The sequence below is a fragment of the Zalophus californianus genome, chromosome 17, assembly GCF_009762305.2.
Source record: "Zalophus californianus isolate mZalCal1 chromosome 17, mZalCal1.pri.v2, whole genome shotgun sequence".
NCBI classification, from domain to species: Eukaryota; Metazoa; Chordata; class Mammalia; order Carnivora; family Otariidae; genus Zalophus; species Zalophus californianus.
Genome location: NC_045611.1, coordinates 46,845,353 through 46,872,438, shown reverse-complemented (window position 1 = coordinate 46,872,438; position 27,086 = coordinate 46,845,353). Strand labels below are relative to the sequence as shown.

Here is a 27,086-nt window from a genome sequence, read left to right as displayed (position 1 = left end):
TTCCTGGGGCGGGTTATGGATCTTCACATAAGCGAGAATGGGCTATAACTTCAATCACAGGCAGGCTCTGGTCTAATAAATCTCTTTCCAATGTCTCCTCATATATCCATCTTGAAGAGCCCTCTGGCGTGGGCAGTATCATTTTCTAGATGGGGAAGCTGAGGCTTAGGTACCATTCAGTTATTTGCCCAGGAAGTAAGTGGGGTCTACAAATGACCCCACTTACAAAACACAGACACACACGCTTGACCAAACAGCTTTTTATTGAAAGACCGTAACACAAAAGCAAGCTGGGGAAGGGAGGGTACAGAAGGTGGGGACCCTCCCCCAGACTCTATTCTGATTCCTATGAACATCAGGGAGGGAGGTAGGAACCCAGAAAGGAAATCCTGAACAACCAGATTAGCCCTAGGCCAGGCCCCAGACCCTGTGTCAGAGCCAAGGGCCAGGGAAGGAAGGAGGGACACTCTCCATCTGCCAGATATCTGCCAAAGTCCACCCGCCCTGCATTTCTCAGGCCTCCAGGAGCTTCCCCAGGAAGCGGAGGTTGAGGATCTTGAGCTGCTCATCAAGGTCCATGCGGACGATGCCGTCCTCACCATCGATGCTCAACAGGACCCCTGTGGCTTCCCGATCCTCACCCAGAATCACCTTCACCTGGGGGGGTGGGGAGCGGGCACGGGGTCAGGGTCCGTGTCAGCAGCCCAAGGCCCCCACGTCCCCTGGCCCCCCCTTACCTTGTTGTTCTTGGTGGGGGTGATGGGCTCCAGATGCTCGCTGGAGATGCTGACCACCTTCTCACTGTCCTTTAGGTACACAGAGCACATGCCTCCCTGTGGGTAGGGACAGCCTGGTCAGTTGAGCCTGTTTCCAGTGCAAGAAAGGCCAAAAGCTGGGCCTGATTCCTGGGAGTGTGGTGTGTGGGGCCAGGGTGACCAGATCAGCATGGGAAGCACCAGAATGAAGCTAACTTAGGCCAAAAGAGACTGCTTCTCAGGCACCTGACTCTTCATGTCCCAAGTGGGTCTCATCTTTCCCCTCCTGGGCCCACCTGTATCTCAGGGATGTCCCCACAGTCCCTAGTCCCTGGACGGAGCTCTGACATCGTGTTAGCTCTTTCACCGACAACCTCCAGCTCTGAGGTGTGTTCATTTGGCCTCCTAAAGGTCTCTGCCACCTCCCTCACTCCTCTTCCTCACAGCCTTACGGGGTAGCCTGACCTCCCCCAGGGCTCCCAGCCCCCAGTCTCACCCCCCCAAACCATCCCTGCTAGAGCAACATGGTGAATTAATTCCGAACCACAGACCTGATCCCACCACTGGTCTGCCTGCTTAGATTCCTCAGGACACAGTCCAAGGTCCCCAGCCTGCCACATGACCTGGCCCAGTCACTCACCTTCCCCCTAGGCTTTCTATGTTCCAGCCACAGTAAACATACTTCAACTCCCCAGATGTGCCAGGCTTTCCCTCACCTCCAGGCCTTTGCAAGTCCCCTCTTTCTGGAACACACTTAACCCCCTCCCCAGCCATTTCTCTTGGCTTACCCCTATTCGTTCTTCAGGTCTCGATGCAGATGCCTCCTTCTCCAGGAAGCACCCCTGAGCCCCTCCAAAGTTGAGTAAGGGTGCCTCCTCTGGGTTCCCATAGCTCCCCTTGCCCTTGGGGCTTCCTGTATCCCAGCTCTGGTCACTCGGGCTCTCCCTCTTGGGGAGACACGTCTCCTCCCCAACTAGAATGTGAGCTCTATGAGGGCAGGGCCTGGAGCTGTTTTGGACTCTGGTGTTTAATTAACTAATTCAAGTAATATTTACTGGAAGGCCAACAGGCTATTGGTCCCTCATCTAGGAACTAGGGCTACTTAGGAATGAAATACAGGCTCAGTAACCAAAGAATCACCCCCTGAGTAAACTTTAAGCTTTCAGGCAGCAGGTAGATAACATGAAAAAAATTACATGGACTCGGAAGAAGACAGATCTGAGATAGCGCAAAGGCTTCCCTGAAGGACGAGTAGCAGTTTACTAGAAAAAGGGTGGAAGGAAGAGAGTTCTAGACAGAGGAAGTGATGAGCAAAGGCCCTGAGGCTGCAGGGAACTCGGGGACGGTGAGAAATGGAAAGGCCGGTAATGCTGGAGCAGGGGGAACGCTAGGGGTAGCGGTGCCCAGCACTAAGCTAAAGCCAGGCACAGAGGAATGCTCAGTCCGTGTTATGGAACTGGTCTCAGAGGACTATGTTAAAGTGTAATTAGCTCCTGGGCACCAGTCACTGCTCCAGGCCGAGGAGAAACCCCTGCCCTGTGGGGCCTACAGGCCAGCCCTTCCAACCCTGCTTCCCCAGGGTACTGGAAATGTGGTTAGGTGGTGAAAAGCAAAAACCCAGTAACCACAGAGATTGGGGACCCTGAGGGAGAGGTTACCTGCCCAGCCACCGGCCCAGGCCCCACTTACTGTGACGCTGCGGATGACTCCTGTCTGCCCCACCACCTGCGTATCCAGGTAGGTGTCCCGCACCTTCACCTGGATGTCAGTGGTTACCCAGTCGCTGGAGTTCTGCTCAATGCCTGAGCCTGGCGTGTGCGGGTTGTAGCCACCAGGGGAGGGGGCTCCAGGTGTCATCGGACTGTAGCCAACAGGGCTCGGGCTGGGGCTGGCCTGTGGGTGAAAGGGGGACAGTGTTGTTGTAAATAGGTCCTCTAGCTTGGCTGTCCACATAGCCCGGAGGCCCATCCTAGCCCCCCCCCCCCCATTTTTCTTAAAGATTTATTTTAGAGAGAAAAAAAAAAGCGAGAGTGAGCATGTGAGCGCAGGGAGGGGCAGAGGGAGAGGGAGAGCGAAACTATAGCAGATTTCTTGCTGAGCTTGGGACCCGACTCGGGACTCGATCTCAAGACCCTGAGATCATGACCCAAGCCGAAGCCAAGAGTCAGACACTTAACCGACTGCACCACCCTGGCGCCCCCTAGTCCACCACCCTTATAAGGGCATGCAAGCTCACCCATACCTGATAGGCCATGGGTGAGGGTGTGGGGTGGTAGCTGGCTGGAGAGTGGGTATTCTGGTAGCCTGCTGGGCTTGGCGCCACCTGGTGGTAGCTCTGGGGGCTGGGGCTGGGCTGGTAGGAGCCTTGCGGAGAGGGGGCGGCATAGGGAGAGAACTGGTCTGTGTTGTACCTGGAGAGTCAAAGACAAAAGGGAGCATTTGTTGGGGACGGTGTTGAAGAGAAGGCAACAGCAGCAGGGAGGGTGTGGGCAAGGTTTGCTTAGGGTCAGCCCCAGTGGACTCACATGGCTGGCGTCCCTGGCGTCTGTGGGTTATACTGAGGGTTGACCTGCGGGGATGAGGGGTCGGGGTAGCCAGGTGTCTGGGGGTTGGGGGTGCCCCCATAGGCCTGGGGGGACGGGGTGGGCTCGTCGTCGAAGGCGTACTCGTATTCTTCCTCGGCCCTGTTGGAGACAGAAGTCTGCTGAGAATGACTGTGGTCATCACAACGATGTAGAAATGTTTCCAGAACAGCACTGAACACCTCACAACAGCCCCATCCAGAGGCCTCCGTCTCACAGCTGAGGATACTGGGAGGCAGAGACAAGGCTGCCGGCCCAAGGCCACACGACTGGTCACGTGACCCAGAGCGGCACACAAATCTGTCTCCGAGCCCAGGTCTTAACGGCAGCAGTCGACTCTGGTGGGGACTGGAGATTATCCGACCCCCAGCCCCAGCCCCACGTACCCCTTCGCATGTGAGCAGCCTGGCGCTGGGAGCAGAGAATTCAGGGAGAGCAGTACAGACCCCTCCATCCCGCAGACACCCAGCATAACCACTCACACACCCGGGCTCAGGGAACCCTGTCCCCCACCCCCGATCCTCACCGGGATGGTGTGTTGGGATTGTTGGGGTCCCAGGCCCCACTCTGGGCAGGAGTGCGGCTGCCATCATGCAGGGGTGTCTGTGAACCGTAATGCGGGGTGCGGCTTCCTGAAATGAAAAAACGGGACAGATGTGTTTGTCTGTCAGTTCTGCCCTGTCTCCAGGCCCCGCCACGTCACCCCTCGTCCCCGTTCCCCCGGGGCATGCTCACCATCCTGGAGAGGGGTCTGAGAGCCATACATGGGTGTGCGGGAACCAGAGCCATACATGGGCGTCTGGGAGCCGTACATGGGCGTCCGCCCATAGGTTGAGGTCATGCCTCCCGGGCGCCGTGAGCCCCTGTGGACACAGAACCAGTGGGGTGAGTAGGCCCCTCTCGCCACCTAACAATCCCCCTCCTGGCCCGGCGCTGCCCCAGCCCGTACACCGTCGTGAGCCGCTGTCGGTCCACAGAGATGGTCTGGCAGGTGGAGTGCAGCTCCACGCGGGCTGTGGACTCGGTGGCATCCTTCACCACACCAATGTAGCCTGGTGAGGAGACAGGGGGTCAGGCTGGGTGGGGTCCCCACCGTGCCCCTCCCCAGGCCTCCAATATGGCCCTCAAGGTCACCTTTGTAGGGCCCTTGGGAGATGCGCACAGTCTGGCCGATGAGCTCGTTGTCTCTCCGCCCCCGGCCCCTGCTCATACCTCCGCTGCCACCACCGGGGCTGCCAAAGCCACCACGCTGACCTGCGGAGGAAGGACGACGTCAGCAGTCCCCAGGGCCATGTCGTCCCCTCCCATGCTATGTCCACAGACAGAGTGCCCTCAAGCCCCCTCTCCACCTGCTTGACTCTCCCAACACACACCCCCTGGTTTAGGAGCTTCCTCTGGGCAGCCCCCGCCAGAGCCCCGACACTGCCGCGACCACCCTGGCCTGCCACTGGGGGCCGCGGTGGGGGAGGGTCGTGGTCTCTATGAGCCATGAACCCCATCATGGCCAGGCGAGCGGAGCAGGCACCCAGACAGTGGGGGCTGAATAACCGCCCTCCCCAGCCCCCAGACACATCCTTGCCCAACTCCCCCTCACCTCCAGCACTGGGGTGCATGGGACTGCTGATCCGGGGGCTCATGGGGGCAAAGCCACCCACTGTGAAGTTGGTCACATCTCGGGGCTAGGGAAGGGACGAGAAGTGAACCGGCAGGCAGGGGCCTGGGGGACAGGCTCCCGGCCCCCATGCCACTGCCTGCCTCCATCTGGGAACAGTTCCTGCTTGAACTGGGCTGGCGGCCATTCCTCCCGCCTTCTAGTGACGATGCATGCCTCCATTTCCCTTTGGGGAAACTGCCGCCCCTAGGCCACTCTGGGCCAATCAAGAGGCCCGGTTCTCCCCTGGCCAGGACTTTCTGGCCCCGGTGACATAAAGACTGCAAGTCAGGAGAATTCCTTGCCCCATGCACAGGGCCGTGAGGACCACCCCCTGGTCCCAGCTCCCCAGAGCCCGGGCCTGATTTCCCGAGACCTGGTTCTGTACAGCTTTCCCACACGTCCCACCTCATCTGTATCTGCTGCTCCCCAGAGACAGTCACGCAGCTCTGGGTCCCTTCGTTCAGGTCTCTGCACAGGTGTCACCTCAAGCAGGCCTTTCCTGAACCTTCTCCATCTAAAGCAGCAGCCCCCCGTGATTCTCTCTCTATCCTATTCTCTTCTCTCCGGCGCCTGTCATCACCTCGCCTCACGCTGTACAACGTCTGTATTTACTGATTTGTTCGTCTCCGGGCTGGCAGCTCTAGAAGGCCAGAGACGTTCCTCCTATTCACTGCTGTAGCTCTAGTTGCTAGCCTGGACAGGTGCTCAAAAAAACTGAACGGATGAATGATTTGGTAAAAAGCCTGGAATCCCAGTAAACCCTGCCAAGGACCTGAGCCTGACACCCGCCCTCCTAATCCCCCACAAGCCCATTCTTGTCGCTGCTGGGGCTGGGGAAGGCCAGGAACCCAAGAGCCAGGATGCCGCTGCACCCGCCTCACCTTGGAGCCCCCTGCCAGGACGAGGTGGCGGGTCTTGCAGACAAACATGCCCCCATTCTCCACCAGTTTCTTGCAGTGCAGGAAGGCGAAGCTGCGGAAGAGATGGCGAATTTCGCCCTCCCGGCCCTGGACGGGGAAAGGATGGTCACTCTTGGGGCCGTGGCCCACCCCAGCAGTTTCAGGTGGGGCCAATGGGCAGGAGCTTATACTCACTGAGTGGGGGCCGTCAATGACCTTGACGATGTCCTTCACATGGATGTTATTCTGTTCCGAGTCCAGGGCCACGGCAAAGCGGTTGTCCTTCTTCCGGGTCACAGCCTGGTGCCTGACGGTCACCACCTTCCCATACATGTTCAGCACCTACGGACGGAGGGGAGCATGCTGAGCCGTGAGAGTAGAAAGGGATGACACAGACCAGGGCTTCCCTAAGGTGGGATGATCTTTCCTTGTGGGAGACTGCCCCGAGCTCTGCAGAAGTCTAGAGTCCCTGGCAGTCTCGGGGCACCACCGCCCAGGCACTGGGTCAAACAAAAATGTTCCCAATCATTCCAAAACACCTTTCAGGAGGAGACACCATCCCTAATGAGCACCAGGGACCTGAGAAACGGGTGCAGGAGCAGATGTTAACATTATGTTTACCCGTCACTGTGTGCCAAGCCCCCTACTAAATTCTTCACGCAAGATTTCACTGAAGCCTCAAAACTTCCCTTTGAGATGGTTGCGGTCACAGTTCCCATTTCCCTGAGGGAAGAATCTCAGGCCCACAGAGGACAAGTCACTAGCCCCGGGTCACACAGCATGGAGCAATAGGGCCAAGATATGAATCCAGAGTCCAGGGTCCTAAGCATCAGGCTCTGACTCCCATGTCCACAGGGTACGGATGGAGGGGAAGAGGGCACCTGCAACCCCCAGCCCTCGAGTAAGCACCTGCGTTTACATATTTGATTTCAGGGCCTCAGTCATAACAAAAGAAATACGTGCTACCACATTACCTCCATTTTACAGGGCACGAAACACACACGGAGAGGGTAAGTGACATGCCACTTGCCCGACACCACAAAGCCAACCCTGGCCGACAGAGCCCCATCGGCCCCCCAGAGCAGTCTGGGTTCTTGGCCACCACGCTCTGCCACCTCCCAGGATGAGGAGCTCGAGGGAGAGGGAGACCCCCACAAGGAAGCCCGGCCACTAAGTACAACACACACACCTGGAAGGTCTCCCGCTCCAGTCGCACGATGACACCCACGGTCTGAGGGTCCAGCTGCACCAGCTCCCCCCACTCATGCTGGCCCCCTACATCCACGCCCGATGCCGTCTCTGAGCAGAGCTGCAGGTCCCGGGGGAGCACCTTCAGCTGTGGGAAATGGAAAAGGGGTAAAGCAGGGTCCAAGTGGCCGCTCGGCCTAGGTCTGGTCCTGGTACATTCCGTGCCGCTCCCCACCTCCCCCCACCTACCTCATGCATGGTGAGATCAGAAAAGAGGATGACGAAGTTCTCCTCCACCCGCACAATGAGGCCTGTGTCACCCTCAAATCGGCCAGCAATCACCTTCACGTGGTCCCCCATTTTAAAGTACTTCCGAAGTTCCTGGGCCGGGAACTCCAGCATGTCCTGGGGATTGGGTGTGGGGATGCTGAGCCGGGCAAGGGAAGCAACCACATCCCGCCCACCTCCCCATCTCCAGAAGCCACTCGTATTCGCAGAAAAGACCTTGCCAAGACCCACTTCAGGCTCAGAGCACCCAACCACAGACTCCTGTAGGCTGCCTGGACAACCCTCAGACTGCCCCAGAGACAGCTCACCTCAGACTCAGGGTATCATCCCGGACACCCCTTACTCCACACACAGAAAGCCTGTCCCCAAAACATATGACACAAACTAGACACTTCCTCAGGCCTCGCCGGAGAAAGCCTCACCCCAGACACACCGTGCTACGCCGGACAAACCCTCAGACGGACACACAGACCCAGACACATGCGCCCTTAAAGTAAACTCAAACCAGGCAGCACCTTGGATTACCCCACAAATACACCGTGCTCTCAGCCCAGTACACACGTATGGGCAGCACGGCCTACCTTGAGGTCCTCGTGCTTGGGCATGATGGTGATCTTGTTGCCATCCACGCTGAGGATTTTGCCCTGCAGGTTGATGAGCTCGCCCTCACACACCTCCACATTGTCCCCAGGTTGGAAGTTGTGCTCCCGCTCCTTCCCTGCAGGGGCAGGTGCATGGCTGACTTGGGGACTGTCCACCATGAGCCGCCCCCTCCTCCTTGGCCTGAGTTACCGACAGGGACCAAATACCTGTGCTCTCAGTCACCACCTCAAGGTCAATGCCCTCCGGCTGATCCTCAAACTTCTCCAGCTCAGAGAGCGTGGGCTTCACACCCTCCGTGATCTGAGCCCCAAGAAACAAGGGGAAGAGAAGGAAGTAGAAAAAGGTCAGTGTCACAGCCCAGCTGAGCAGGCTAAGGAGATGGTGAGATTTATTTCCCTAGGGACGCTCCTACACTCCTGACTCGGAAGATATCCAGGACAGACCCAGATAACCCACTGCTCTGGGGCCTGGACTGAAGGAGGGAGAAGAAACTTGGCCTCCCTGCTCCCCCCAGCATGGTAAGCAAGACGCCCTCCGGGACCCTCACCACAGCAGACATGGCAAAGCTCTTGAACAGAAAGCCCTTCCGGCTATAACGGTTCCCCTCGAAGATGAGGAAGTCACCATCGGAGGCCACATCACCGCCCAGGGACCTGGGATTTTGTGGGGGGAGAGAAGATTGGGAGGGGGATTAAGAAGAGAATCTTGCTGGCCCTCAGGCTCCTCTGCTGGCTGAAGGGGAAGGATCACAGGATGGCTGCCCCATCCCATCCCACGGTGCGCCCTCCTGGCCGAGTGACATGTCCCGAGCCCAGAGACTCTTCCCTGCACTCTGCTGCGCTCTCTCCCTGCTTGACTGCTCAGCACAGCGCACCTCACCTCTGATGAGCTACTGTTTAATGCGTCTCCCCAACCAAAATAGCAGCTCCCGAAGGGCAGAGGTCTAACACTTTTCATTCACTGCTACTTCCCCTAGAGCAGGGGCACTCGGTGAATACTAGCTGGACCCAGCATTGGAGCACGCCAACGGTTAGCACACATGGAGCACTCAGCCTACGCCTGGCCTGGCCACACACCTCACGGACCTCCTCCCCAAAGCCTCTGACATCACTCACATGACCCACATTTCCCAGGGAAATGAGGGAGCGAGGCTCGCATGGGGCACACCTCATGGTTAGGGTGGTCTGAGTCCGGATTCAAATTCGGGGGATGGGACTCCCAAGCCTACGCCCTAACTCTCCTGGCCCTGCATGTGGGGTGGGGGACAGAGTTCCAGGCCACACTTCTAGAGTGAGGAGGGAAAGCCTGCCCCACTCCCAAAAAGGGAGCATGGGGGAGCAGGCCGAGCTCCTCCTGCCACTCAATCCTCTTCTCGTTGGCGTGCTGAGTTTGGTGGAGGCCCGAGGGAGCTCTGCGGGCCAGGTCAGAGCACTCAGTAAAAGGAGGTCCAGTCAGGTGGAAGCAGGGGGGTAAGGGGGCCCAATTCGGGCATGTGAGGTATTAGCCAAATCCTGGGGTACAGCTCAAAAAGCGTTCTATAATCCCCCTTTAAAGGAATGAAAAACCATCTGGTGGCTCACAAGGCATTCTAGAACACGACCAGTGGCTCTCGTTCCTGCATCTCCTCCTCTCCCGCCCTCCCCCCATCGGGAGCCCTCTGGCTAGCCCTGGAACGCTGGGCTCACTGGGCTGCTCCAAAGCTCCCTCCAGCTGCAGAGGGCGAGGGACACTCCCTGACAGGGAAGGGCTCGAAGGATAGCCCCACCTCCGCTATCCAGGCATCAGGAGGTCAGGGAAACAGACCTCACAGAGCCTGACGTGCCAAGAGATCCCATTTCAGTCCGTGATCCTGGGACCAAGTGCTACTCTGGGTACACGTGAGCATTAATTCATCTGACTCTCACGACAACCCCAGGAGGCAGGGGGCGTCACTGTTGGTGGTTATAGCAGAGAAGCCAGAGGCCCAGGGATGTTCAATAACTTGACGGAGGCAGTGCTGCCAAGCTGACCATTCACAAAGCAAAGCATGGATGGGTCAGAGGTACGTTCCTGTGGGGGAGCCTGCGGAGGCACACCCTGCGTCCCAGCTCAGGGGACCCCGCCCAGCCAGGCCCCAAGAGCACTCACCTGATCTTCTCAGCGTCGAACAGCCTCTGTGGAGGCCGCTTAAACTTCTTCCTTTTGGCAAACCAGTCTTTCTGCGGAGGAAAGGGGGCGTGGTGGGAAGGGTGAAGGAGGAGGGCTCGGCCACCGGCAAGGATCAGGCATCTTCCCCACCCGTGAGCCCCAGGGCATCCCCCCAGTACCAAGCTCATGCGGGCCTTGATGCGGTCATAGTCAATGCGGGGGATCATCTTCAAGGAGATGGTGTTTTGGCTGGGTTCCACATAATCCACCTGAGGAGAAGGAGGTGGTCAGGATGGCCCTGGCCTTCCCTCCCCAACCCTAGACACAGGAAGGGCAGGACAGGGGGTGATGGTGAAGAAATCACACTGCAGACAACTCTCCACTCTCTCTAGCCTGTCTCCTCTTAACTCTGAAGCACAATACCCACTACTTGCTTAACACCTCTGCTCGGATGTCTGAAAGGCCCCTCGAGCCTAGTACACCCACAACTAACCTCCTGTTGGTCCCCGGGCCTGCTCCTCGCCCGGTCTTCTCCCCTCCGTCATTCCGTCTGCTCTGGCACACCGCCTGGGAGTCGTTTTGGACTCCCCCTTACTCTTCCACCCACCTCCAGTGTGCCAGCAACTCCTGTCAGCTCGGTCTTCAGCTCTGACCTCTTGCCCTCCTCCCTACTTGCAACCCTGGGCCTGTCCCATCACCTGCCACCGGGACTACGGCGGCAGTCTCCTCACTGGTCTCCGTGCTCCTGCGGCCCCGTCCGGTCCAGCCCAGGGTTTGCCAGCCGGGTAATTCTTTGTTGTGGGGGGCTGTCCCCTATGCTGCAGGGCATTAGCAGCAATCCTGGCTTCTATCCACTGGATGCTACAGCGACTCCCTCCTCACTTGACACAACCAAGAAAAGTCCCATGCGGACAATACTGCCCCTGCTTGAGAACCAGGAGTCTATTCTCAATGAAGCTACCAGAGTAATCCTATTAAAACCTAAGTCTCAGGGCGCCTGGCTGGCTCAGTCGGTGAAGCGCCTGCCTTCGGCTCAGGTCATGATCCCGGGGTCCTGGGATGGAGCCCCGCAAAGGGCTCCCTGCTCGGCGGGAAGCCTGCTTCCCCCTCTCCCCCTGCTTGTGTTCCCTCTCTCGCTGTGTCTCTCTCTGTCAAATAAATAAATAAAATCTTAAATTTTATCTGTGTCCCTCCACCTCCAGTAGAAGCCAAAGCCCTATGACGGGCCACAGGCGCGGTCCCCTCCCTGCGCCCACCTCCTGCCACTCTCACCCTCGCACACTCTTGCTTCAGCCAGGGCAGACCTGTTGGCATGCTGTTCCTTCTCCCGCAACACTCTGCCCCAAGAACTCCACAAGGCTCCCTCCCTCACCCCCTTCAGATCTTACTCAGTGTGCTTTGAACACACACACAATCCTGTGTGCTCCCAACAAAATCTAGGCTCTGCATCACCTAATCTGAGTGGAGGTCTGCTCTCTGAACTAGAAAGGGTCCGGGAATGATAAAAGGAAAAGGGGGGGGGGACAGAACAGGGGAGCAGGAGTGTGACCGCCGCGAGCCCCTCAGCCACCCTGCCCCACCCCCAGCCCTGGCACCTGGGCGATGTCGTCCTTATAGATGCCCCTCTTGAGGCGGACCCAGGATTTGGGCTTCAGGTTGGCCACCTCCTTCACGACTTTGAGCACATCTGTCATCTCCTTGATGGGCACCATCTGCTGGTTCCAGTAGCCAAGCCGCAGGTTGCCCACACCCTCGATGGCCTGCTTCACGTGCGTCTGCTTGTAGGCCTCCACATAGATGTAGCCCTTCACGTGCTCCGGCGCCACCACTGACTTAATCTGCAGGGGCTGCAGGGCCGAGCCCATGGCAGGGGACAGTGAGACATGAGTGCCCCGAACAGTTACAGCTGCCACCACAGTGCTCGCTCTTCCGGGAATTTATCCCACAGAAATGTTCGTGCAACGACCCGGACACAAGGATGTCCGTGGCAGAGTTATTGATGACAGCAAACAAACAAGACTGGACGTTTGTAAATGCCCCCAAGAGGGATTTGTTAAACTATGGCATAAAACGTAGCACTTAAAAAACTAACGAATCTATATGTAGTGACACAGAAAGGTAACCAACGTAGGGGCGCCTGGGTGGCTCAGTTGGTTAAGTGTCCAACTCTTGATTTCAGCTCAGGTCATGATCTCAGGGTTGGGAGATCGAGCCCCGAGTTGGACTCCAAACTAGGTGTAAAGCCTGCTTGAGATTGTCTCTTTCCCCCTGCCCCTCCCCAACCCCCTGCAAGCATGCTCTCTCTGTTTAAAAAGAAAGAAAGGTAAACAACGTATACTATGTGTAAAAAATAACTGGACTGAAGAGAACAGGAATGACTACACTAATAGCAAACAGAACACACTTTAAGACAAAAACTACTGGAGACAAACAAGGATGTTTTATACTGATAGATGGTTTAATCATTCAAGAAGATACAACAAATACGGATACATATGAACCTAGCAACAGGACCTCAAAAGACACAAGGCAAAAAGCAACAGAAATAAAAGCAGAAACTGACAGTTCACCAATAATAACTGGAGACAATAGCCCACTTAAAATAGACAGGACTAGATAGAAGATCAACAAGGAAACAGAGCACTTGAGCAATCCTATAAACTGACTAGACCTCACACACATCTACAGATAGAAATCTGTCGAACAACACCAGAATGCATACTCTTAGGGCACACTTAACACTCTCCAGGATAAACCGTATGTTAGGCCATTAAGTCTCAACAAACGTAAAAGAATTGAAATCATATGAGATATATTCTCCAACCACATGGGAGTGAAATTAGAAATCAGTAACAGATTTAGAAAATTCACAACTATGTGGAAATACATTAAGTAACCAATAGATTAAATGTAAGAATTACAGGGCACCTGGATGGCTCAATGGGTGGAGTGTGGGACTCTTATTAATCGTGGGGCTGTGGGTTCAAGCCCTACATTGGGTGCAGAGATAACTTAAAAATAAAATAGTTTAAGACAAAAAAGCCTAAGAATTACAAGGGAAATTAGAAAATATTTTGAGATGAATGAAAACAAAAACATTAAACCTTACAGGATGTGAGAGAGCTGTGCTTAGAGATAAATTTACAGCTGGTAAAAAAGAAAAAAAGTCTCCGGGCGCCTGGGTGGCTCAGTCGGTTAAGTGTCTGCCTTTGGCTCAGGTCATGATCCCAGGGTCCTGGGGTCGAGCCCTGCATCGGGCTCCCTGCTCTGCGGGAAGCCTCCTTCTCCCTTACCCTCTGCCAGCTCATGCTCTCTCTGGCTCACTCTTTCTCTCAAATAAATAAAATCTTTAAAAAAGAAAAAAAAGAAAAAAGTCTCATATCAATAGCCCAACCTTTCACCTTTAAGAAACTAGAAAAGGAGGGGCGCCTGGTGGCTCAGTCTGTTAGGCGTCCGACTTGATTTCCACTCAGGTTATGATCTTAGGGTTGTGGGATCGAGCCCCATGTTGGGCTCTGTGCTGGGCACGGAGCTTGCCTGGGATTCTCTCGTTCTCCTCTGCCCCTCCCCTCCTCTTAAAAAAAAAAAGAAACTAGAAAAAGAAAAGAAAACTAAAACCCAAGCGAGCAGAAGGAAAGAAATAACAAAGATAAGAGTAGAAATAAATAAAAGAGGAAACAGAAAAATAGAGAAGTCCATCAAAACCAAAAGCTGGTTCTTTGAAAAGACTAACAAATTTGACAAACCTTTAGCCAGTCTGACCGAGAAAGAGACAAGAGACTCAAGTCACTCAAGACTCAAATTACAAAAATCAGGAATGGAAGAAAGGACATTACCACCAACCTGACAGGATTATGAAGCAAAAGTATGAACAAGTGCACACCAACAGATCAAATAACCTCAATGAAACGAATGTTTTCCGTAGAAAGACGTACACTACCAAAACTGACTAAGAAATAGAAAATCTGAATAGACCTATGAGAAGCAAAGATATTGAATCAGTAATAGAAAAAATTTCCACACACACACACACACACACACACACACACAGAGCCAGGACTAGACAGCTTCACTGGTGAATTCTACCCAACGTTTTATTTTTTTTTAAGGATTTTATTTATTTATTTGAGATAGGGTTAGAGCAAGGGAGAGAGAGAGAGAAAGAGATAGCATGAGCGGTGGGGAGAGAAGAGGAAGAGGGAGAAGCAGGCTCTCCACCAAGCAGAAAGCCCAACGTGGGGCTCGATCAAGGCAGACAACCCACTGAGCCACCCAGACGCCCCTCTACCCAACATTTTAATAACATCAATCCTTCACAGACATCGTTAAGAAACTACAGACTAGTATCTCTTATGAACACAGGTGCAAATATCTTTAATAAAATAGAACCGGATTCAGCAACATATAAGAAAGATCATACACCATGACCCTGGATTTTACGGTATGGAAATTGTATCTCAATTAAAAAAGAAACAACTAAATTGTTTCAGCATTGCGATAGCAGAAAATGGAAACCACCTTATATTTACTGGGCATGAGAAGATGATTAAGGCATTGACAAAAGGCTCACTGCAAAATAATACGTATACCGAGTAATACCATTCTGTTTAATACAAAAACAAAACCATGGGGCGCCTGGGTGGCTCAGTCGTTAAGCGTCTGCCTTCGGCTCAGGTCATGATCCCAGGGTCCTGGGATCAAGCCCCGCATCGGGCTCCCTGCTCAGCGGGAAGCCCGTTTCTCCCTCTCCCACTCCCCTTGCTTGTGTTCCTTCTCTCTGTGTGTCTCTCTCTGTCAAGTAAATAAGTAAGATCTTTAAAAAAACAAAAACAAAGACAAACAGAACTGACATTTTTTGACTTGCAGAGAAGATGACCTGGAAAGACACACACCGACAGTAATTCCTTCCGAAAACTGGGACTCAGGGAGGGAGAGCTGGCCTTCTACAATACACATATACTTCACAAAAACAATAATCAGTCCTAACTCAAATGGTCACTAGAGTTTTGCCCAGGACACAGGATCGAGGTTTAAGCACACTTCAAATGATCTGCAAATCCTACAACTACCCACTTGGCCCCACTGACACACATCCACTGTTTCAGCAGGTAAAAGCAATGCACTCGGCCTAACACGGATCATATTAAGTGAGAAAATCAGCAGCCAGCACAGGGTTAGTATTCACTCCATGTTTCGTCAATTTTGAGTATATCCTTCATAAGGTTTGCCCCTGTTCCCAAACTGACAATATTGCCTCCGACAATAACTGTGTTTATTGAACACAAGCTGCAGGACAAGTCCTGGCTGAGAGCTGGACATGTCTAAAGCTACTTAATCCTAATGATGCTGAGGGGCAAGCAGGGCGCCCAGAAAGGGGAAGTGGCTTGATCAAGGTCACAGGGCTAAGACGCAGCAGGGGCAGGATACAGCAGGGGCAGGATTCAAACTCCCACAGTCTAAAGAAAGAGCTGTGAACTCAATGCAGCATCTTCATGTCTTGTGTGCTGTGAATGAGCCCTGAAGGGGTGGGACCGGCTCTGGAAAGGTCACCAATGTGTCCTTAGCACCTCCCAGTGCAGAGACCTGCCCAGAGCAGGGGTTCAGCGGATATGTGATGACTGCTGAAAGAGAGAAGGAAGGAATTCTCCCCGACAAGCCTGTCCCCTGACACACTCAGCCTGTTCCATCCTAGGAGCCCTCCCGAACAGTATAAGGGTGACAGCTGCCCAACAGGGTCGGTGAACAGGCAGAACTGACTCAGAAAAACCTCAGGAAGCTAAGAAGGCTGACTCCTGGAGGGCTACAGGGGCTGGTGACCCCTGCCAGGAATGCAAAGACAGTGAAGACGGCACCTCTGTTAGATACTGAAGAGCCCTTCAGTCCAGGGAGGGATCATTTTAGCTAAAGTCACTCATGTAATGGGCACCTAGTACCCTTGGACCTACACCGTCCCTCCCTCTGGGCTTCACTCTCCCTTTTCCATGCTGCCTGCCTACCCAACTTACCGTGTCTGTGAACTGGTAGGCGATGAACTTGCGCATCAAGGAAATGGCTGTGGCCCGTTCCTCCCCGATCTGGAAGAAGAGAGACAGACTTCAGAGAGATGAGGACATGAAGGACGGACGCAGGGAAAGGGGCAGGAGACCGCAGCAAGGCAGACCGAATCATCAGGCAAGAAAGATAAAATAGACTAGAGAGAGAGAGGGAGCAGGAGAGGAAGAGGTACGGAGCAAGAGGGATGGGCGGACAGACAGACAGGGGCGGGAGACAGTGAGTAAGTGAGGGGAGCACAGCAGGGCAGGGGCCTGGGAGGTGGGGGATGAAGAGGCAGAGACAGGACTGAGAGACTGACAGGCCAAGGAGACCCAGGACAGAAAGGTGGTGAGCTCTCCCTAACAAGGCCACCTCCCCCATTCCCCTGCCTCCCAGAGAACACACCTTACATTTGACAGTCCACAGATTTGGATCCCTAGGCAGGAGAGGAAAAGGAAGCCCTTCAGTGAAATGGCCTCATCCCGAAAAACCTGAATCATCTTTCTTCCTCTCCCTCCACCCCCTCTCCTTCTCCATCCTTCCATCCATAAGCGGGAGGAAGCGGTCGAGCGCCAACTTGCCACTAGTCCCCACCACCGACCAGTTTGTGTCTGCGTACACATATCACCCCAATACAAGATCCCCCCATCTCAGCCCGCCCATGCCACCCCCCCCCTTACTTGACTCCTGGGAGCAGCTGTTGCTGGGTGATGTCATCCGAGAGCTCATCGGATCCTCCATACACCCTGGAGAGAGGATGGCAGTTGGGAAGGGGGGTGAGGCTCTATCAGAGCCCTGACCCTTCTGGAAAAGGGACCACCTGCCCCCGCCCCGTGCCCTTACGTCTCTCCCACAGACGACTTGGCATATTTCTTCATGTAATACTCGCCCAGTTCTTCCTCTCGCTGGTCCCTGGGGTGTGAAGGGGGAAAGTAAACATGAATGAAAGGCTATGGAGAGAAGGGTGGGCTGACCTGCACCCAAATCTCCCCTGGGAACCAGTCTCACCCTTCCACCTTCCTGCTTACCTCCAGAGGTTTTGTAGGCGGCGAGCCCCAGAACGGTCTTCATCCAGGACAACATTATCGATATTGGAGGCTGCAGAAAAATGGGCAAATGGGGTGAGTGAGGGGAGGTGAAAGGCAGGGGCCTGGAGGAAGTGATGGGGGCTGAGAGGGCCGGAGTTGGGCCCTGGGGCAGGAGAGACCTCACTAGGAACCCCCGATCCTCACCCTCTACTCTGTCCTGCTCAGCAATCCTGCTTCTCATGAAAAAGACTTGGGAGGACAGGGCCCGACGGGGGGGGCATCCAGCCATTCCCCATCTCACAGCCACTAAGTATGCCCTGAACTCCACCCCACCCCACCCATCGTTGCGGCCCACAACGCTCACACCCACACATAAACAGATACACACTTTCCCAGGCCAACGGCTAGAGACCTGGCCTCAGAACTCCCTGATTCTGGACCCTCTATGAATCAGAGCCCCCAGGGCCAGACGGGGGTCAGGGGTGGAGGGAGGGTGCTGTGGGCAGGAAGGAGATGTCAGGATATGGGAGGAGGGTCGGGGAATCACAGTTTCCAGATTCTTACCTTCAATCTCTTCTACTTGGAGGAAGAGGAGGTGGTGGTGGTGGTGGTGGTGGTGGTGGTGGTGGTGGTGGTGGGCGAGGGCAGACAAAGTATGAGCCAAATTATAGCAGCGAAATCAACCAATGGGTTGGGGGAAGGGGAAGGGAGGGACACAGGAAGGTTGAAAATCAAAAGTAAAGGCCAGGCACCAGGTGGTTGGGGGAGAAGCCGAAATGTATGAGGCGCACAAAACGGAAAAAACAGGGAAGTGGGGGCACTGGCCCAGGAAGTGGGGGGTATCTTGGGACAGAGCCCACCCCCCCCACAACCCCCAGAAGGGATTCACTGGGGCCCTGGGATCCCAGAGTCCCCTTCCCACCACACCCACCACCCACAGCCCCCACCCCCCAACTCATGGGCCTAAAAGGAAAAGGGTACAGAGCTGGTCTCTCTGGCAACGACAGAAAGAAGCGAGGTGAGGAGGGTGGGGGGGGGGTGCAGGGCATGGGTGGGGGATGGGCTCTCAAGACCCTCTCGGTCACACCCCAAAGCAGTCTTGCAGAGGTGGGGCCCCCACAAACCTTTCTCCAGAATGTCCTCTGCCCCGTCTTCCCACTGGTCCTCGTCCTCATACTCATCGTCCACATCTGCAACAGGAAAGCCAAGCAGTCAGGGAGGCAGCTGCAGCACAGGGGACCTCATGGCAGTGGCTCCTGGGAGACATCACTGGGAGGTGGGCATGACAACCATGCACGTGCAGGTCAGGACAGGACAGAGATGCCCGCACAAGTGAGGCTCTCGCCCAATGCCACGGAGCTGCTTCAGGCCACAGGATCGGGTCTCCCAGGCAGCTCCACCCCCCTCTGGCTCTAAAACCCATCCCTCCCCCAACCCCACCCACAAGTCCATTTAAAAAATCCAGTCAACGGGCGCCTGGGTGGCTCAGTTGGTTGGGCGACTGCCTCCGGCTCACGTCATGATCCCGGAGTCCCGGGATCGAGTCCCGCATCGGGCTCCCTACTCAGCGGGGAGTCTGCTTCTCCCTCTGACCCTCCCCCCTCTCACACTCTCTCTCATTCTCTCTCTCAAATAAATAAATAAAATCTTTAAAAAAAAAAAAAATCCAGTCAGGGAACCAGGCTGGCTCAGTCAGCTGAGTGTGCAACTCTTGATCTTGGGGTCAAGAGTTCAAGCCCCATGTTGGGTGCAGAGATCACTAAAAATAATAATAATAATAATCAAATAAACTTAAAAAAATCAGGTCAAAATAAGTAAGCACAAAAGTTCTCTCCAAACTATCAAGACCAGCATATAGTTTTTTTAAAGACGTGATTCACAATCTGTTGGTTTTGTTATTATTCCCTCAGGTTTGTGACACTACCACTTACCAAGAGTGTCCCACGTGCCCTGCTCTGCTGTGAGCATTTGCCACAGATTCCTCACCGAATCCTCCGGTACCTGCACCGTTCGGATTTTCCACTAAGGGCTCTGAGGCCCAGAGAGGGGACCTAACTGGCCCAAAGACTCTCAGCTGGTCCCGGAGAATCAGGCTAGCTCCAGGGTTCATGCACCGAACCTCTTCACTATGTTACTCATGCTCTTCCGTACGCAGCGAATATTATGCTAAAAACTGAACAGTGATTCCCAAATGTGATGAAAAAATCCAAAGCGTTCAGAGGATGTATAGTGTGCAGGGAAGTCTCCCTCCCGTTTCCACCCCCACTAGCTCAGTCCCCTTCCACAGAGGCAACTCTGTAACGAGTTTCTTGCCGAGAGATCATCTATGCATATACAAGAAATGCATCTAAACCCTCCACCACCACCTGCCCCAAGGCAACTTTTTAACACACTGTTCTGTACCTTCCTCTTTTTCTAAGCAATCCTACGAGCCTGGGGCGCTTCCACAGAAGCCATGCCTCATTTGCTATCTGATGATCTGCCCTGTAACTCTTTTCCCAGGCCCTTACCATCAGTGGACATTTAGGTCACCAGACACTTACAACTGAAAACAGGACTGCCGCAACTATCTTTGGCCTCGTGTCTTTACGCGCCTGTGCGGGTTTAATTGTCGGGTGAAATCCTAAAAAAGAACTCCTGGATCAAAGGGTCCCTGCCTGTTAAAACATCAATGGGCACTACCACACAGCCTTCCCACACGCAGTGCCCAACAAAGCTCCCACAACCAACGCGCGGTTGTCCCCGGCAGCCCACGTCCGTGTCACACGGCATGTTAGCCCTTCTCTAGATTCGGCCCTTCTGCTACCTGAGACCTCTTCTCGAAGAAAGGACTCCCTCCCCTCAGCCTTCAAGGGGAGGACCAGGAGTGTCCCGAGCATCTCCTGCCCCTCTGTTCCCTCAGGGGAGAGGGTCCCAAGAAAACGGCAGATGGCATTCCAAGTGGTTCTCCTTTACATGGGTAGGGAAGAAGCGCCCTCATGGATGGCTGGTGGAAGGATCGGGTATGGCTTTTTCAGGGGCCAATATTTGGCCGCAGACATCGGAAGGCCTTTAAAATCATATGCATCCCCTTTGCCCAGCAGTTTGATTTATAGGGATTTACCATGTAGAAAATCTTCAGGGTCCATGACAGATAAAATACTACATTTTCACTCATCTCTAACTGAAAAGTCATATTTATGTCGATTACGAACAATGGAAATAAATCACAACCACCTTAGCAGCGAACTCTGATATTTTCCCAGCACGTTACAGCAGCAGATACCTCAAAATGTCATTTGCACTCATTGCTACTTCCAAATTAGATTCTTATCAGACCCTCCACTAAATCTTGTTATTTCAATGCATTCATGATGAAACCCACACATTCTGTGAATATTTAGGTACCGCATTTCAGTATAATTGTTCTCTTTGGGATCCTATGTTATTTTTCCCCTCAGCATCTCAGATCATGGTTCTAAAAAGGGGTCTGCAGACTCCACCAGACTGCCAAAGGAGCCATAGCACAATAAAAGTTAAGATTAAGAACCCCCAATCTAGGTAAATAACTTGTGTCTATGTGTCTAAGTACATAAAAAGGTGTTCCCAGCAGTGCTGCTTGTAATGATGAAAAACATAAACTTCAATATCAGATAAGACATTGGTTAAATAAAACAGATTACGGAAAAAATACTATGTAGCCATCGGGGAAAAAGAATGGGTATTTCCAGGATGATGACGATGATGATGATGACAAGCAGCTGAAGTTTATCGAGCACTGAGGTGCCAAAAGTTCTTCAGTAAACTTTCTTTACATGAGTTAACTCATTTAATCTACGCTATCTGTTACATGCTCCTCCACAATCACTGAAAGTAAAAAAAGCAGTTTACAGAACAGTAGGTGTGACATGGGCCTACAGAGCGTTAATAGGTAAGCCCCTTTTCTGAGGACCTGCTCTAGGCTGGGCATGTCACTTTGGGTTGCCATCCACCTAATGTGCTTTATGTGTTCGGCCCCCCCAAATCCTCAAAATAATCCCTTCTGGAATACGAAGGACTGTTTGTCCCCTCTGTACAGAGGGGGAAAAAGGGCTCCAAGGGATGGACCGCGACTCACCCAGGGCCACATGGAGGAGAGAGCAGAGGCAGGCTAGGAGGGACCCTGTCCTGCCTACGTCTAGGTCGTTGGAGCTTTTCACAACGAGCACAGATTTCAAGTTTTTTAAAGGACAATTACGGTATTATAACGGTTGTATCTGAAAAGGACTGATGTGCGGCGTGTGGGTGGCTCAGTCGTTAAGCGTCTGCCTTCGGCTCAGGTCATGATCCCAGGGTCCTGGGATCGAGCCCCGCATCGGGCTCCCTGCTCCGCAGGAAGCCTGCTTCTCCCTCTCCCGCTCCCCCTGCTTGTTCCCTCTCTCGCTGTCTCTCTCTCTCTCTGTCAGATAAATAGATAAAATCTTTAAAAAATAATAATAATAAAATAAATAAAAGGACTGATGTTTTAGGAATACAGAGAGAAATATTTCAGGGCAAAATTACGTATTTGGGATTTGCTTTCACATCATCCAGCAGTGGAAGTGAGGAGGAAGAAACAAAACAAGATTGGTACTAAGCTGTTAACTCTTGAGGCAAGCTGATGGGACATGGAGGTTCCACACACTATCCTACTACTGTGGGTTTGACGTTTACCCAAATTTTTTCAAAAAAAGTACATTCAAGAAATAGAAGTGAAGGTGGAAGTCCAGCTGCTGCTCAGCACCGGACAGCCCTGTGACATACCAGCCTCGTCCAGAATGAAGCCGCCGTGGCGGGGTTTCTTGGGAGGCCGGTCATCATCTTCCTCTTCCTCTTCCTCATCATATTCTTCCTCCTCTTCCTCCTCCTCTTCTTCCTCAGGCTCTTCCTCCTTCTCACTGCCTGCTACACTCCGCCGCTCTTCCTCCACCTGGAGAGTCAGGGGTAGGGTTGGGGCACCAAGGCTCCATACCCCCAAATCCAGACACCAAGCCCCCACCCCCAAATCTGATGCCACCTCTGCCTGGCTAGTCAATAATCCCCTCTGTTCTGCATAGACTCCCTTCCCTCCTGGCCGGGCCTCTCTGCCAGCCATCCTATCTCAGTAACAGCACTGTCACCCACCCACCCAATACCTGGGAGCTGGCCCAGACCTCCTGCTCCTCTAGAGCGCCTTGCTAGCCTCCACTTGGCCCGTAAATGTAGCTCCATGAAGTTTGGTCCTTGGCCCTCATCTCTTTCCACCCTACAACTCCCTAGGCCATCTCATCTGCTCCCTTGGCTGTTGGACGTCTCTAGTTCGTCCACACTGCTCCCCAAGGTCATTGCCTGCCTCTTATTGCTAGTTCCATGAACCATCTTTACTCCTTACCTACAAAACACTTCACACGACTGATCCTCCCTCCCTAGAGAAAAGCTCTTCCCTTGGCATCTGTCACATCACAGTACCCTGGCTTTTCTCCAACTTCTCTGGCTGATCCTCTGCACTCCCCTCTTCCTCTGCTCACCCAAGTGATGGCTTCCGTCCCCAGGCTTCGGCCGGGGGCCCACTCTGCTTCTCGCTGCATACACTCTCCCCGGGCCACTTTACCTTCCACAGCCTCAGATCCTGTCTCTGCACGTGATGCCCCATCTGTCTCCAGGTCACACTTTCTTCCAGAACTAGAGGCCCCCATGTGTCAGCAGCCTCCACAAATGGCTCCCCCAGAGGTCCTCTGAGCCCTGCACAGATACCACATCCTACACTGACCTCAATGTCTTCCCCCAGACCTGTGCTGGCTCCCTCTAGCTTCTATTAGGCACCAAACTCTTGGCCTTTCTGCTTTTGGAACATTGTCCCTCCAGTCTGTCCCTTCTTCCCCATCCCTACAGCCCCTAGCCTAGACCAGGCCACGGCCCTCTAAAATCTAGCTCCTTGCCCAGCCTCTTGGCCTCTAATCTGTCTTTTCAAACCAGTCACAAAAGGAAAGGACCCAGACAAAACAGTGTTCCCCGAACTTCAATCTCTTCTTCACTAACTTCAGGCTTTTTTGCCAAGTTCACATCAGTGTGAATTCACCTAATATTTACCTGATATCCTTCATATTTTCTTTAAATTCATTTACCTGATATTTTCTTTAAATTCACTCACATTATTCATTTAGCTTAACAGAGAAACTTTTCCATACTTTGAAATAGTTCAGAAGTAAAGACATTTTCGAAGTTAGCTTGTCACAAGCAACAAGTAACCATAAAGATAAAAGCAAAACATGTTATTATTAAGTCCTAGCATGATCCTGTTGCCAGCTGCAGGCTCTAAGCCAAAAGCCTGTTCTGATAAACATGGAGACAAGCAAATTTCAGCAAAGTGTTCAAGACACAGTAGCACCAAAGTAAAACTTTCTCCATGACCCAATCAAAAGACAGGACAGGCAACTTAGAAAATAACTTCATGATGATTCAATGTGGCTTAAGGTCTTGTTCTTCTACCTGAAAGCACCTCTCATCACCCCTGACCTAAAGTATATTCCGTAGTCTTGGCAAACTAAATATGATCTAGAACATGAAACGGATCATTTGGTCCCCTGCTTCAAACACGGCCATGGCTCGTCCACTGCCCTCAGGTAAAGAACGAGCTCCCTAGCAGCCTAGACTAGAAACACACACTCACTGCCTCTCCCTTTCATCCTGCCTCTTTGGGCTCCCCCTTCCAAATGCTAGGTCCCAGCCACAGTGAAACACTTGTACCATGCTCTCTCAGTGCTATCCATCATTCATGCTAGTCCTCTGCAAAAAAAAAAAAAAAAAAAAAAAAAAACTATTCTCCTTTGCCTCTCACTCCTACTTCAATCAAAATATCCCCTCTTCCAGGAAGTCATGCCTATCCCCCGCCCCCAGCAAAGTCAGGCATATCATTCTCTAGCTTCCTCCATCACAGCCTTGACCACTGAGAGCTCCCTAAGAGCTGGGCCCAGGCTATCTCAGGCACTGCTGGGTCCCCAACATCACCCAGTCCAGGGATGGGAACAGAAGACAATTGAAAGATCTGTTTAGTACATATCCCTAATCCACAATGTCCCATATCTTACCAGCTCAAACCACAACAGGACCACAGCCTGAGTTCAAGGAACCTTGTCATCATTCCCCTGGCTCAGTCCCAGCAAAACCCTCTCTCCAAACCTGAGGGCTCCCCAGTCCCCGAGAAGAGGACTCCCGTTACTATCTTTGTGTTATCTTGGGGCTTGAATGCGCTCTTAACACTGTCCGTCCTCACAATCCCCTGAAGGAACCATCTGTTTATAAAACTATCTCCACCCCAAGACAGAGAGCTCCATGAGGGAGCCAGTGATCCCAACATGATAGAAACTAGGAACACTTGTTCAATGAATGAATGAGCAGGTTACTGGGGCTGCGAATGGTGAAACAGATCATTCCCCCAATAGCGGCTCATCATCTGCCATCCCTACCTACTTCATTCTACAGGGCCTGGTCCTTCAAGGATATGCTAACTTCTGGCTGTCCTAAAGCCTATCTAGTCCCATCTCTGACTGGCTTCTCACTGTCGTCCTCTTGCTTCATCTGGTGACAGCAGATAGGCCAGCAGGTGAGTCAGGAGCCCGGTGTGGTGTTGGGGAAGTGACATTTGGACATAGCAAACCAGATGTCGCAGCCAGGAAAAGGACCCCGGGATCTTGATCTCATTACCACCAGGATTTAACCACAAGCAATGCCCTGAAGCCATGAGTCAGAGAGACCAAGAACCCAGTGCTACTGCTTGAAACAAAAGCCCTTCCTAGCATCCTCCCATTTGCCTCAGCCCCACCATGGCTTCCCAATTCCTCCAACTCTTCACTGGAAGCTGAGGACTCCCCAGAGGGCACAAGGATTGACAATCAAATGCCTACAGAGATCAAGAAAAGAACCAAAGTAAGGAGGACAGCTCAAAGGAAACCTATGGTACTCTCTGTCTACCTGATATTTCCCAGGACACAAGTACATGAAATCTTTCCTTTACTTAAGTCCCCCGAAGGTAGGCATGACGATAAATGGCAACTGATACATCCCAGGAACTGGGAGAAAATTCCCCATTCTCCAGCAGGCTGATACTTCCTGAGCAAAGAGCTGCTAGGTAGAACAATCCTGGGTCTCAGGTTGCTGGCTTCTCTCACTTTCCCGGAAAAATCATGATTTTTACATGAAATAGCCCTTACAAGTGATGGCAACTAACTTTAAAAAATTGATTTACGTTTCTGGAGGTTAAAGGAGACATCTACAATCATCGAGTCATCTTTTTATCAGTTTGTTAACTGTTGCCTACTAAGTGTAAACTCCGTGAAAGCAAAAATTTGCCTTGCTCCACTCTCTCCAACACCCGGAAGAATCTGGAACACAGTAGTAGATGCTCAAACATTTATTTAATCAACAAATAAGTCAGAAATAAACAAAAGAAGAAAACAGTTAATAGTAGAGTATTTAAAATCAGGTATGTCCCAGGAAATATTTATTTGGTTCCTGAAATAGTAATGTTCAATAGATCCAAAGGCAGAGTGATCCTTTCAAAACATGAGATCACACCCCTTCCTTGCTCCAAAACTTCTCACAGCTCTGTTGCACTCAATCAGGACAAATTCCTCACCAGAACCTTCAAGATCCTATACGATCTGGCTCCTGCTACTTCTTTGTTGCACTCACTCTGATCCAGCCAAACTCGACTCCTTGTTACTTCTTGAACATGCAGACACGCTCCCAACTTTGCATGTGCTGCTTCCCCTTCCTCTTACCGCAACACTTTTCCTCCACACGACTCACTCCCTCAACTCCCACAACATCTTTTTTCAAACATCACCCTCTCAGACTCACCTTATTTAAAACTGACCAAGACTCCCTATTCCCCTTTACTTTTCTCCAGGGTACTCTCTGCCTTATTAAACGATATACTTATCGGTTATGTTTATTTACGATCACAGAGGCAAAGACTTTCAAAATCTGTTTTGTTTACTGGTGCAACCCCCGGACAAAGAATTGTGCCTAGTACACAGTAGGCACTAAAAATATATTTTCGAAATGACGGAGCACACTTCTTCATAAAAACAGTGAGTGCTTGCTATATGCCAGGTCCTTTATACACATCACCTGTTACTTCACTGTACCTGGGGCATCCCGGGCCTCCCGCACCTGTCCCTCTGCTTGACTTAGGCTTACCTACTTCTCTATCACTACCAACAGCCTGGAAGCTCCCAGAGGCCAGAGCTCGTTCTGATCTCCTCTGAGCTCCCATAGGGGCCTTTCTGCCCTGGTCCTGTCCCCAGGCGCTATGCCTCCCCACCATGTCCCAGCCACACACCTCGGCCTCCTCGCCGTCACTGCTGCGCTCGCTATCCTCCTCCTCGGAGAAGTTGCTGTCCTCACTGTCCGACATCTTCTGCTCTTGCAGGAAAAGACGGCGGCCTCAGTGCGTCCTCCAGACAGGAGCCCCACCCCAGCCTCAGTTTCCCCGCCAGTTCCCGGGAGAAGAAAAATCCCTTAGCGCACTTCCGGCAGCCTCGTTCTGGCAACCGTGAGCCCGAAAGGCTACCCCTTAAGCCACCTGCTACACCTTCCGTTTCCCCGAATCCGGGCTCTAAGCCTCCCTGGGCCCCGGCGACCCCCAGCGCTGCTACCTAGACGTCCGACCCACCACCCCTCACCGCTCCGGTTTTTATTTCAGCCTTCGGCACCAGCAGCTGTTCACACGACGCCTGGCTGGGACTGACGTGCCCTCTCGCGAGAACCTACCCGTTGGCCTCGCCTAACGCGAGATTTCCGGAGCTAATCTCCGGCGACGCACTTCCAGGACGCCATCTTGAAAGTGGCGTGTCTATCTTAACGTAGAGCATGGAGTCGACATCTTGGGAGGGTCAAAGAGGGGTTAAGGTACTCTCACTTTCATTCACCGACCAGCATTTCCAGCCAGG

General features: G+C 52.9%; 1 protein-coding gene across 3 annotated transcripts; it reads right to left on the bottom strand.

The window, feature by feature from the left end:
- Positions 1–246: 246 nt before the first annotated feature.
- On the bottom strand, positions 247–26,896 carry SUPT5H (SPT5 homolog, DSIF elongation factor subunit). 3 transcript variants are annotated; one of them, XM_027619250.1, is made up of 30 exons: positions 26,820–26,896; positions 26,477–26,554; positions 21,919–22,084; positions 18,282–18,347; positions 17,722–17,733; positions 17,158–17,227; positions 16,973–17,041; positions 16,810–16,875; positions 16,535–16,565; positions 16,102–16,170; positions 11,692–11,943; positions 10,276–10,365; positions 10,097–10,167; positions 8,517–8,622; positions 8,176–8,269; positions 7,948–8,084; positions 7,328–7,483; positions 7,080–7,226; positions 6,086–6,232; positions 5,873–5,998; positions 4,932–5,016; positions 4,472–4,591; positions 4,287–4,389; positions 4,073–4,200; positions 3,864–3,969; positions 3,281–3,439; positions 2,998–3,166; positions 2,445–2,648; positions 738–833; positions 247–657 (listed from the first exon to the last, which is right to left on the bottom strand). In XM_027619250.1, exons 2-30 carry the CDS (start codon positions 26,549–26,551, stop codon positions 514–516), a joined length of 3,264 nt encoding a protein of 1,087 aa, XP_027475051.1. In that variant the 5' UTR covers positions 26,552–26,554; positions 26,820–26,896; the 3' UTR covers positions 247–513. The 3 variants fall into 3 exon arrangements, with proteins under 3 accessions (XP_027475051.1, XP_027475052.1, XP_027475053.1); XM_027619251.2 differs by having other exon boundaries at positions 26,810–26,842; XM_027619252.1 differs by lacking the exon at positions 17,722–17,733 and having other exon boundaries at positions 26,477–26,885.
- Between the last annotated feature and the right edge of the window lie 190 nt (positions 26,897–27,086).

Excerpts from the sequence above, each read along its gene's own strand:
- SUPT5H (XM_027619250.1), bottom strand. The coding sequence starts at position 26,551 with ATGTCGGACAGTGAGGACAGCAACTTCTCCGAGGAGGAGGATAGCGAG. Across the intron at positions 16,566-16,809 it reads CAGCTGCTCCCAGGAGTCAA|GGATCCAAATCTGTGGACTG; the intron begins GTAAGGGGGGGG and ends TCTCCTGCCTAG. Across the intron at positions 8,085-8,175 it reads GGTGGTGACTGAGAGCACAG|GGAAGGAGCGGGAGCACAAC; the intron begins GTATTTGGTCCC and ends CTGCCCCTGCAG.